Source organism: Bidens hawaiensis, unplaced genomic scaffold, assembly GCF_021521415.1.
Source record: "Bidens hawaiensis isolate Kalapana, Puna unplaced genomic scaffold, B.hawaiensis_p1.1 tig00023208_1, whole genome shotgun sequence".
Lineage (NCBI taxonomy): Eukaryota > Viridiplantae > Streptophyta > Magnoliopsida > Asterales > Asteraceae > Bidens > Bidens hawaiensis.
In genome coordinates this window covers 173939-186848 of record NW_027493635.1, presented here as the reverse complement: position 1 = coordinate 186848, position 12910 = coordinate 173939, and the positions used below count along the sequence as shown (strand labels likewise).

General features: G+C 35.5%; 2 protein-coding genes and 2 pseudogenes across 2 annotated transcripts in view; 1 reads left to right on the top strand and 3 right to left on the bottom strand.

The window, feature by feature from the left end:
* The window catches only part of LOC143567066 (uncharacterized), a 233285-nt gene that overhangs the window by 106232 nt on the left and 114143 nt on the right, over positions 1-12910 (bottom strand). The window lies entirely within an intron of this gene.
* On the top strand, positions 4824-6257 carry LOC143567072 (F-box/LRR-repeat protein At3g26922-like; annotated as a pseudogene).
* On the bottom strand, positions 6835-7425 carry LOC143567071 (secreted RxLR effector protein 161 pseudogene; annotated as a pseudogene).
* LOC143567070 (uncharacterized) lies at positions 7940-8746 on the bottom strand. Its single transcript, XM_077053588.1, has one exon. The coding sequence runs from the start codon at positions 8744-8746 to the stop codon at positions 7940-7942; it is 807 nt and encodes a 268-aa protein (XP_076909703.1).

Here is a 12910-nt window from a genome sequence, read left to right as displayed (position 1 = left end):
GTTGTATGGAATGAGAAGAAGAGACCGGACCCTAATAATATCCGAGGTATGTAGGGAGCGTACCCTAATAATATCCTAGGAAGGAGGGACCGACCCTAATAATATCGGAAGCGGGGACCGGACCCTAATAATATTTGAGGTATGTAAGGATTGGACCCTTATAATATACCAAGGTATGTAGAGACCACACCCATGATATCCGAGGAAGGAGGGACCGGACCCTAATAATATACGAGGAAGTAGGGCGAAATGCTCTTTTAAACGTAGAGATAGTTATGTATTATATTATGTAAGTTAAAACATGGAAAAATAAAAGGATTAAAGTATGTATGTATCTATGAAAGAAAGATAAATAGGTTAACTATGTGTTAGGTATCCTCGGATATGAATGTGTAAGTATGTGAATGTAATGTATGTTGCCTGATTAAATAGAATTCAGTAAACATAGCTGAATTTTAGTATGCACACATGTAAATAAGATGAGACAACTTGCTTGAGAAGAGCACATGGAAGAAGAATAATGGAGCTGCCAAATGAAGATTTGGAGTTATGATATTTGTAATGTTTTAAGACATGTGTAATGTGTGTTAAAATTTAAGATTGTTTAACGATGGGTTAAGTTTGAATTATTCTGCAAAAGTTTTAATTAACTCTGATATTTAAAACTACGTTTATTAGTAAATCCAACGTCAATATAGGGTGCTCGGGCACATGGCCTTACAGAAGAGGTAAAATGTGGATAGTTCATATCTGCACCAAGAAGTCAAGCACAAATGTTTTTCAATTAAACATTTGCAAGAAAACAAATACTTTGCAGAAGCTCATGTTTGCGCGCGCAGATAGAAGAGCTTCCGCATAGCTTTTTTCAAAAAATCAAACACCACCTATGTATCAAAGTTGAATGGATGGAATTTATTTGGAGGTATTCAAAATAGGTTTTCTCATCCTAGAAATTTACATAAATTTCGTTATTCCACAAATCTATCTCTATTTCAATTAAATTACATCTTTTTATTAAATTTTCAATATTTTCTTCTCTTTATTTCGTTTGAGACGGTGGTGATGGTTAGGCACTGTTACACCTTAACCGGTCGGACCCATGATAATCTAGGCGATGGTGGTTAGGCATCATTATAGCCTAACCAGTAGGGCATTGTGATAGCCTAGGCGATAGTGGTTAAGCGCTGGTAAAACCTAACTGGTTAGGCACCTATATGGCCTTGACGATGGTGGTGAGGAAATGTTCTAACTTTGTCACTGTGTATTTGGAGGTCGTTTTGTTGTTGGCATGTTGTAGCCTTATTAGTTAGTGAAAATGTGTAGCCTCCTTATTCAAATTTAGGCAAAAATGTAGCATTGCAGTGGCACATGTTATTATTATGTTGTGCCAAATAATACTAACACTCTGTTCCCGAGTTTCATTTAAAGAGAGAAAAGAAAGGAAAGGAAAACAAGTGATACTATTTCGTGTTCCCTAGTTAAATGGAAAGGAAAGTTAACATTTTATGTGTTCCCAGGTTGGGAAGAAAAGAAAAGAAAGTTATAATTTTACCATTATACACTTAGGTAAAACTAAAATAAAAATACATACCTTCCATTCTCTATTACTCGTTTATCTACCGGTGGTTATGCTCTCCAACCTTTGAGTCTCAAACTAGTCTCCATCTCTCCATATTTTAAAATGCCCACCTTTGCGGCCTAATAGTTGCTACATTACATTAAAAATCAGTTCTATGTCCATATTACTAAATCAGAAGCTTGTGCAGTATTTTAATAGTTATCCACTTATGCTAATCTTTTGAAAAAAATGGAAATCTACTGAGTCATGATTCACAATGAATACTCAAAATTATAAGAAGCCTTATTTTTTGTCTAAATTATTCCCATGCAAATGTTTCAGATGATTTCACAGCTAAAATATATCATCTCTAGTCACAAAGAAAACAAAATAATTGAGTTATGAGCCGTATTCTTCTCGATTTGTATGTAAGTTTCAAAGAATGTTAAACAACAAGATCCAACAGCTATAGGTTTTCATCATACTTTATGCATATATAAACTTGGCCACTCTGGTTACACTGCTATTTCCATGAAGACAAGTCCTATTCTCAATGAACTAAATATGAACGAAGGATCATCAAGAGAATATAATACTTCAATTCATATCAAAATATTTATAAAACCACCAAAATCAAAAACAGTTCAATGTTAACCAGATACCAATGGATCAGAGGCCAATTAATTGATAACTTGATATCTATTATCAGATAACTATATGAATCTATTCAATTCGAGCAATGAACACAATAGTTACGTAAATTAAACTAAAAATTTTGTTAGAATAATAAGAAATCAATTAATTCTCACCAGGCTGAAATCAAAAACAACTCTGCAGACGCTTTCTGAGCTTCTTCAAATTGTGTTTCTTCATCTTCTTCTTCACCCTATATGAGCCCAAATTCGTAACTCTTCATATCCAGAAATGACGTCATCATCGTTTGGTAAATCAGAACCAAAATAATACTTAATTGGATGTAGAAACAAATCAAATGTGAAGCTAGGGTAAGAGTTAACAGAAGAGGATTGGGGTTTGATTCGTAAGTTTTTATGGGAAGAAGGGGATCGAAGAAGAGCATATTTGTGGAGGGTAATATGGTAATCAAAACCCTTTCCTTTTCTTTTCTCTCTGATTCTGCCCAATTTGGAGAAAAAACAAATAACACTTTGTTCCTTCTCCTTTCCATTCCTTTCATTCCCATATAATACTCACTAACGCCCTTTTCATCATGATTCCTTCCACTTTCCTTTCATTTCTTTCCATGACTTAACTCTGGAACAAGGTGTAAAGGTAAGAAATGTTGGGTTTAGCAAAAACCGTAAAAATCGATCCGAAACCGAAAAACCGAATAATCAAATCGAAAAAACCAAACTAAAACAAAAATCGACGATTTGGTTTTATGTTTTTGTAAAAACCATACTAAAGGTTCGGATTTGGTTTTGCATGTAATAAAAACCAAAAAAACCGAACCAACCCGAATTCTTAAATTTTTGTATTTTTATATTTTAAATTAAGTAATTTATAAGAACTTAATAAATATGTAACTAAATATTTTTGGTCAAATGTATAATAGTCTATTATTTTACAATTAACAAAATTATTATATCTAAATTCATTATGTTTAGCCAACTTTTTTCGGCCTAAAATTTTCAAGCTCAAATGGCAAAAACCGATTAAACCGAAACCAAACGAAAACCTGATGTAAGGATGAAAGAACGTGCTTTAAGTGTTTTATGTTGTGTGTTTTACTTTTTTATATGTATCAAACACAAATACTTTGATAGGTTTTATATTTATAGGTGTGCGGAGCTTAACGGAGCTAAAGGAGCGAATTTGGAACATTCATGATGGAGTGGAAATGAAAGTAATGATCTATGATAGGATATAGAATTAGAATACGAAGACGTGGCCGCAAACGAGGAGGAAAACGGAGTTGAAATGAAGATTTTATGAAGAAAACGGTGTTTTGGTGCTACAGTGGCCGTAAGGCAGAGTAGACAGCCCATAGGCCAGACCGTAGCTTACGGTCTTGTCTGACGGAAAAAGGAATTTTGGTGATTTTCTTCCATATATAAAGCCATAAGGTCGATAATATTCAATTACCATCAGTTTTGGGACTTATTGGAGGTCATCATACATCATCTTAACACCTCTCAATCACTAAATCATCCATGGTTTCATCCTTCCAATCCATATTCGAGTCAATCGTGATGCAGACGCAAGGCTAAACCACTTGTGACCACTTCAGGTGTAGGGTTTGCATATGAACTGATTATTTTTATGAACGTTACATGTATTGGGATTTAGTTTTTATCTTTTGGTTGATTGAATCTATATGTTTATTGGAATTGATTAAACAATTGTGTTTTTGGGACTTTCGTTTATCATAAATTATTTGGTTTGTGCTCATCAACATTTAGGATTAAGTTCTTATTGTCATTGAACCGTTTAACATTAATCATTGATAGATGCTAAGTTTTATATTAATGAACCGGTAACTAAGTAGACCGTGTTCAGTTTTGTCAATTCTTCGGATTAAGTTCTCTGAATCATCATAACCAAACTATTGTATCTAGTAATCATTTATCTATTATAATACACGAATCATGTCTATGTGATTTCCCGATTTGTATAAACTACTGTCAGTCAGTTTATTGCATATCCCGAACCTGAAGTGTGGTCACTGTTTTCATATTATTGTTTTACAAACTACTTTTAAACCGTTTGGCATCGTTTGTCCGCTTAGTTAATTAATTATTAAGTATTGAATTTGATTAGCACTTTCCACTGATTCTCTGTGGATTCGACACTTTACTTGCCCTTGCTTGTAAAGGTATTCTATAAATGTTTTTTATTCGATGCCTATTTGAGTACTAGTACAACATTTGGTAAGAATTGTGTATTTTGGTAAATTCCCCTAATATTTGAGAATGGGCCAGACACATTGATTTTGAATAAGTTTTTAAATAGGAGATTACTTGGAGGTGAAGTTACCTACGTTATTAATGTCTTTAAAGTTTAAAGCAGGGCTAGCATAGTTGCACGCCGCCATCGTCGTCACCACTGTACGCTCCTTGTCTCTTAAACTAGAATTATTATTATTTATTATTTTTTTTTTTTTTTGTAAGACTTCGTATCTTAATGTTTAGTTTGATCTATATTTAATCAAAACAGAAGCAACAGAAAGGCAAATTAAGACATAAGAATCTTAAAACTAACCAATATCAACACATATTTGGATTTTTATATGTAGAGTTGGAAGAGAATGGATTCTCCATCTGGGCATGGTAAAGTAACAGAGAATGTACAAGCTGATATTGATAGAGATCGACTAAGCGACTTGCCAGATGATCTTATTCATAAAATCCTTTCTTTTATGTGAATTAAACAAGCAATCCAAACAAGTGCTTTGTCACCTAGATGGAGGTATATCTGGACTTCAATGCCCTCTCTCAATTTCTCAAGCAATGAGTATGTTTATTCCTCCGAAGCTGTTACGCATGTTCTGTCTAGGCGGAATAGTCAAGCAGACGTGAGTCTTGTCAATCTTTATTTGTGGGATTGTGATAGCCAGATAAAGATGCTTGTCAAAAGAATTTTGGAGTATGCGTCCTCCCACAATGTCCAACAACTGAATATTACTTACACGAATCTAACGACTCATGAAAATCCTCTTTCTATCTTTAATTTTCATTCTCTCAAGCATCTCACGTTAGCCCGTCCTTACGGACATTATATCACCCCACCTACCTGGGAGCTACCAGCTTTAACAACATTGAATCTTCAAAGTGTTCAGTTATATAATACCAGTATTGGCAAGTCTGTCGGTCCGTTTTCCAACTGTACAAACTTGAAGAATCTCACCTTGGTTGGCTTGAATATATGTCATCCTGAACTATCTAGTCTAACACTTATAGATGGTGATCAGGGTGATGATCTAGCATGTTTTGGTGGTTATGAGGGTGTCAATGTAGTTACGCCTCAACTCAAGAATCTCACTATAAAAGATTGGCGATGGATAAAGCTGATTTCTGCACCCAACCTTTCCTCCTTGCATTATAAAGATTCCGTGTATCCTTTAAACCTTCGTTCAGATATTCCCCATTTAGAGGAGGTTGATATATGCATTTCCTCTCCCTATAAAAATAAGGAAAATGTGCACAAAATTGTGTCTATGCTTCAACGGGTCCGTAGTGTCAAATTTCTTACACTTAACTTGGAAATTATTGAGATATGTTGGTATTGTCTTTAGTCTTATAGTTCGTGCATCTAACAAAGATTTTCAACATAAACAATGGACAAACTTATGGTTTTGAGATTGCTTTATTTTTTGGTATATTTTTCAGTTACTTTCTTCATCTGTGAAACTAATCTCACGTCAGCCTTCTCCATTTGCCAACTTAAAGAGTTTAAAGATTTATCCGGCTAGGGTTTCCAATGAAGAGCAAACACAACCAAATGCTACTATGTCTACTGAAGTAAAAAACTTTATGCTTGATCGTTCTCCAGGTGCCACCTTAACAATGGTTTCACATGAGGTATATACTTATCTTTCTAATTTACTTGTTGCTCTGATTTCTCAAAGTTCGTAATAAGTAGATCCGACGCAATAGATCTGTATAGTAGCTTATGATGATACATGGAGATTATCTCTATGTCTCATGTTTTTATATGTTTCAAGCAGGAGATTAGATCTTGACAGGTATTGATAAATAGGATCGAGATATAACAACGAATTGATCAAACAATACTTTCAATTGATATGAATATGTGGGTTCGTTACAAACTGAATGATGATACAGACATCGTTTATATAGACAAGATACATACATACAACTTTAAACTAATGAGAGTTTGACCCTTGTAGTTTGTTTACATTAACATATTAAACTAAAACATAATATAAATAAATAAATGACTAAAATGCCCTTTCGGTTGTGAGTGATTATTTCCAACAATCACCCCCTTAATCACGATCAACTTGAAGCATGTCTTTGACGCCGACTAGTTCCCTCATTGTGATGAACTTGATTCTTGGTAGCGCCTTTGTTAAGATGGTCTGCCTTCTGTGATTCTCCAGCAATATGCTTCACGGTTATTTGTTCATTTTCGATGCATTCACGTATGAAGTGATAACGTATATCGATGTGCTTGCTTCTTCCATGAAACACGGGATTCTTCATTAAGGCTATTGCTGATTGGTTATCAATCAACAATGTGACCTTTTCTTCTTTCCATCCGGTTAAAGCACTAAGTAATCTCTTTAACCATAATTCTTAACATGCTGATGCGGTTGCTGCCATGAATTCTGACTCGCATGATAATAATGCTACGGTAGGTTGCTTCTGTGTGCACCAACTGATAGGAGAGTTTCCAAAGTAGAATATTATTCCTGTTGTGCCTTTCCCTTCTTCAGTGTTAACTCCGTAGCTACTATCACTATAACCAATTAACTTGCATCCTCCATTGCTTTGATAAGTTATACCATAATCTTTTGTTCCTTTGATATAACGAATAACTTGCTTTATTGCTTTGAGATGATGCTCCTTTGGATCCTGCATAAAACGACTAAGTAATCCTACAGAATAACTTAAATCTGGTCTCGTGTGAAGGAGATACCTTAGGCATCCTATTAGACTTCTATACTTGGTGGGATCAACTGGTTCTCCACCTTCAACTTTTGTTAGTCTAAGTCTTGGATCCATTGGTGTCTTTGTGTCATTGCTCTCAAGCATTTCTGAGTCCTTGAGAATCTTGTTCACATAACCAGTTTGTCTGATTGAGATAACACCTCCTGATTGGGTGACTTCTATACCTAAGTAGTAGGTTAATAAACCTAAGTCGCTCATTTCGAATTTTCCTTCCATCTGTGATTTGAACTTGTCAATTTCTTTCTTCGGCGATCGGTGACAATCAAATCATCAACATAAACTCCAACTATCAGATTAGAGTTTGAACTTGCCTTGATATAAACTGCTTGCTCTAACGAACACTTTTGAAATCCAAGTGACTTCAATGTGTTGTCTAACTTTACATTCCATGCACGTGGTGCTTGTCGTAGTCCATACAAAGCTTTTGAAAGTTTGTAAACTTTTCCTTTGTCTTGTGGTTTCACAAAGCCTTCAGGTTGAGAAACATACACTTCTTCCTTTAATTCTCCATGTAAGAATGCTGATTTAACATCTAGATGGTGTACTTCCTATTTGTTATAAGCAGCTAAGGCTAAAATTAAACGTACAGTCTCTATTCGTGCTACCGGGGCAAAGACTTCTTCAAAATCTATCCCATGTTGTTGTACATAACCTTTTGCTACTAAATGTTCCTTGTGTTTTATTATGTTTCCACTTGCGTCTCTCTTGGTCTTGAATACCCATTTCAAACCTATTGCTTTATGATCCTTGGTAAATCGGTCAAGATCCAAGTCTTGTTCCTATTGATTGAATCTAATTCAACACTCATAGCTTCAATCCATTTTTCATCTACTGCTGCCTCCTTATATGTTCTAGGTTCTTCTTCAACTAGTAACAATTCATTTTCATCTAAAACTACTTCCGGTGCTCGAGCATAAATATCTTCTAAAGTTTTAAATCGTAATATTGTATGATCATATGGTCTAGAGGAGCTTGCAGATGTTTCAGAGTTTGGTTCGTGGGTGTACGATTGTGGAGTGACCGGTGAATTTGGTGGATTATCGGGTGAGAGTGGTTCTTCATCTTCATGAGTTTGATTTTCAGTTTGTTCAAACTCAGGTTCGACATTGATGGGTGGAACAGATGTTGAAACTTCGTCAACTGTAAATTCTGTCCATTCGTTTCCTTTCTGATTAAAACTCTCATCTTCCTCCTTCCAGTTCCAAATATCCTTTTCCTTAAAGTATACATCCCTACTAACCCAAATTCTCTTCATTCTGGGATCAAATAATCTATAGGCTTTTGATCCTTGTTCACTACCTAAATATACCATTTCAGTGCTTCTATCATCCAACTTCTTAAAGTGTGGTAGTAACACTTTTGCATATGCCATGCAACCGAAAACTTTAAGATACTTCAAATTTGGCTTATCACCTTTAAGCGCTTCGAAAGGTGTGCTATTAACTAAATCTCTGGTCGGTGTTTGATTTAGGATGTAGACAGCATGTCTTACTGCTTCTGCCCAAAATATCTTAGGCGTATTATTTGCCTTTAGCATACTCCTTGTAGCAGATAGTATTGTTCTATTTCTTCATTCTACCATGCTGTTGCGGGGAGTATGGTGCAGTAAGTTGTCTTGCTATTTAATTTCCTTTACAGAACTTGGAGAAATCTTTGGACGTGAATTCTCCACCTCTATCACTTCTAAACATCTTCAATTTGGTTCCTAACTCTATTTCTATCATCAACTTAAATTCCTTAAACGTCTCAAACGCTTGATCTTTTTATTCGAGAAAGTATACCAACATGTACCTTGTACAGTCGTCGACTAATAAGAAAATATACTTCTTTCCTGAATGAGTTGATGGCGAGATAGGACCACAAAGATCTCCTGAAACTAAACCTAACGGTTCAGTTGATCTAGATTCGGCTTGCCTTGGAAACGGAGATCTACTATGTTTTCCAAGCAAACATGCATCGCAGACTTGTGAGGAGTGTGAAATCCACGGGACTCCTCTAACTAAATTCTTTCGTGTCATGTCTTTAATCATGTTAAAGCTCATATGACAAAGTCGTGCGTGCCATAGCCATGCATTATCTTGCAAACTTGCTAACAGTGAGATGGGCGTGCCAATCTTCAAATTAACTATGTAAAGTCTATTCTTCGAACGTTCGACTTCCATGAGAAGTGTTTCCTTTATGTCATACAAACTTAACTGATTGTATTCCATAACGACTTTACACCCGATTTCTGTTAGTTGCCCTAGACTCAAAATATTGCTTTTAAGACCGGGAATGTAATAAACATTGGTAACAACTCTTTGCTCCCTGTTTTTACATTCCAGCAATATTGAGCCCATGCCTTTAATATCTACATACGAACCATCACCAAACGAACATTCCCACTAATCTTCTCATCTAATTCAGCGAAATGCTCTCGCGAACCGGACATATGGTTACTTGCACCATTGTCGAGATATCACATGCTTTCATCAGTTAACCTATAGTTACTGGGCTTGATCTCCTTTTCGTTTAAGAAAATTACTTGAGTATCAATACGGTCTTCACGGATTGCCATTAAAAGGGTTGGCTCTTCGTCCTCTTGCACTAGATTGGCCTGATCTTGTGCATGATCCTTTTGAGGGCAATTTGAAGAATACTGTCCAAGTTTGCTACATTTGTAACATCTAACCTTACTCGTGTCACTAGTGAACTTCCTTCTATTTTGGTTAGAATCTTTGGACGGGTCTTGAGTAGAATCTTCTCGGGATGATGATGGTCTAAACTGTCCACGGCCTCGGCCTCGTGGATTGAACCTCCTACTTCCTCGTCTTGCATTTGATTGTCCACGGCCATGATTACCGTCATGCCGTGTGAACATTAACTTATCCTGATTTTCAACTAGACTTCCTTTCTTTGACTTGATTCGTTCCTCGAAAGTTTAAGTCTTCCGATGGTTTCGTCTAAAGTCATTTCATCTAAATCCGAGTACTGTTCTATTGATGCTACTATTTGGATGAACCTTTCGGGCACGGAGTTAAGTAACTTACGTACTAGGGTTGATTCATCAAATGTTGATCCTAAACCATTTGCTCTAGAAACTATGGCATTCAACTTAGCGGTGAATGAATCAATAGATTCATCTTCTTTCATTTGCAACAATTCGAATTCGGATTTAAGGGTTTGTAGTCATGCCTTTTGCACACGATCTACTCCTACGTGTCTAGTTTTCAACGTGTCCCATATTTCTTTTGCACTTTTGCACTTTGCAACTTGCAACACCAAATCTTCGGGTAATGATTGAAAAAGATAGGCGGTGGCCGTCTTATCTTTCTTCACATCGGGTTCTGTGGTTTCAAGCGGTTCAATCATTTCCCAAAGGCCATTTGCCTCTAATATGGTCTTGATACGTATTGCCCAAACCGTATAATTTGTCGGTTTTAAGATTGGGCATTGAAAACTAGAAAGTGTTGCCACTTCCTTGTAATGTATCACGGGACCACTCTGATTTGTGTCTGACATACTAACAATTTTCATCAACAATTCAATTCTAACAGGGAATCCTATAAAATCACTATATTTCCAATAATCTAATGGCTTCAATAAACTATAACAACTCTGAATTCTGATATCTAACAAACACAGGAACTTGAAATAATTTTCAGAATTGAAAAACCTGAATATCACCGTGGGTTCTGATGTGTCTGGCAGTCTGGTTATAAACAATTTCAAAATGTCAAATCTGGAAATTTGTGAATCTGGAATTTGCCTTCAACAAATTTTGAATCCAATATAATTATGACTTCTGTATTATCTTGATTCTGACTTTCCGTTTGACTTCAAAAAAAATAACCAGCGATGAACAAAAAATCCCCTGAGTTCGGATTCTTGATTCTGGATTCTTGCCAAACTTCCTTCAATCAATCTTGTTTCAATTAACGGTTATTGCAGGGGTTGATTCCAACAATAAATTTGAAACAGATTCTTGAAACGGGCCTGAATTGTTGAAGCGTGTCTGGAATTAACGGTCGCGAGTGGGAAATCACGAATAACGAACCAATTGAATCAATTAATTCAATTGATTTGTGTTTCCTTCAATTGCGAATTCCAATAAACTGAACGAATTTTGATTGATGATCGGTGGGACAGGGAACGATCTTCTTGTGCGTGCAATCAGGATGACGAGGGATTGAACAATTGTTGATAATCCTATGCTCTGATGCCAATTCTTGACAGGAATTGATAAATAGGATCGAGATATAACAACGAATTGATCAAACAATACTTTCAATTGATATGAATATGTGGGTTCGCTACAAACTGAATGATGATACAGACATCGTTTATATAGACACGATACATACATACAACTTTAAACTAATGACAGTTTGACCCTTGTAGTTTGTTTACATTAACATATTAAACTAAAACATAATATAAATAAATAAATGACTAAAAGGCCCTTTCGGTTGTGAGTGATTATTTCCAGCATTAGAGTTGCGAGGAATGTTGCAAAAAAAAAAGAGCTTATGAGTGAACTTCATGAGGTATTAGATAAGATGAAAGAAAACCATGAAATAAACACGACTGATATGGCACAACCAGACACAAAAATGAAATGGAAACTAGGTGATAGGATGACGCATATCGAGAGCGAGAGCTACTGGGAAGATCTGAAAGGGCAGTTGGAGGAAGGGTATATAAATGCTGGTCGCACAATTTCATTGTTGAGGCAGATTGAAGAAGTACTGACAAAGCTGCCTACATCATCATGGGATAAGTTGCAAGCAAGGTTTTCTGGCATGTGTGTAGAGGCTGACACTATTATGGATAATATGATGGATCATTTGAAGATCCAATGTGATAAGAGGCCACGGTTCAAATGTCTAGTTTCATGAACTTGCAAAGATCACAAACTGTGAGTTCTTGATTTTCCATTTACTCAGATACCTTATAATCGTTTATAACCTTATAATTAACATCCCAAGTACTGCGGGTGTCACATGGTCCTTTGTTTTGTTTGTAGGTTCTTAGTTGTCTTGAGCTGTTACCCTTTTGCAGCAACTTGATTTGATGGTGAAGTATTAGAATAATTGTGCTTATGTCAAGGATATGTCTTTTTGGGTTTGTATTATATCTGGTTATGATATACTTGACTATGTTATGATACACTTGTCTGTCAGACTATGAAAGGCTCTAATAGTTTTTGACCTTTTGTAATTAATTAGTCTACGTTTCTAGCAACTTGCACTACTAGAAAAAAAATATTTTTTTAAACTGAATTCGTAGAAAATTTGTTGAAAAATTTAGTTTCTAATAGTTTCCTAACAAAAGTTATGTTGGAAAAACACATGCTTGAAAATCGTTAAACATGAGGTTGTAAACTTCCTACAACTTTTCTATGAAAACTATTTTGACTTAACATAATGTTTATTAGATAATACTGTAGTAAAGTTAGAGCTCATTTTTTTTTGGAAATCTGTTGGAACTAGTATTGTTGGGATGGTCAAAATGTACTAATGTCATTACGGGTTTTAATAAAATATGAGTATGGGTTAAAACGACATGTCTTAAATTTTTTTTTTTCAATTTAGTTCCGGTTATGGTCAAAAATAAAGTTGGGGTTACTTTAGTTTAAGAAAAAAAAAGCGAGGAGCAATATAGGTTTGCCGGTTGATTTTTTTTATCGAGCTAGTCTCAGTGGTGGAGATAGCTTTGGCGA

Excerpts from the sequence above, each read along its gene's own strand:
- LOC143567070 (XM_077053588.1), bottom strand. The coding sequence starts at position 8,746 with ATGCTAAAGGCAAATAATACGCCTAAGATATTTTGGGCAGAAGCAGTA.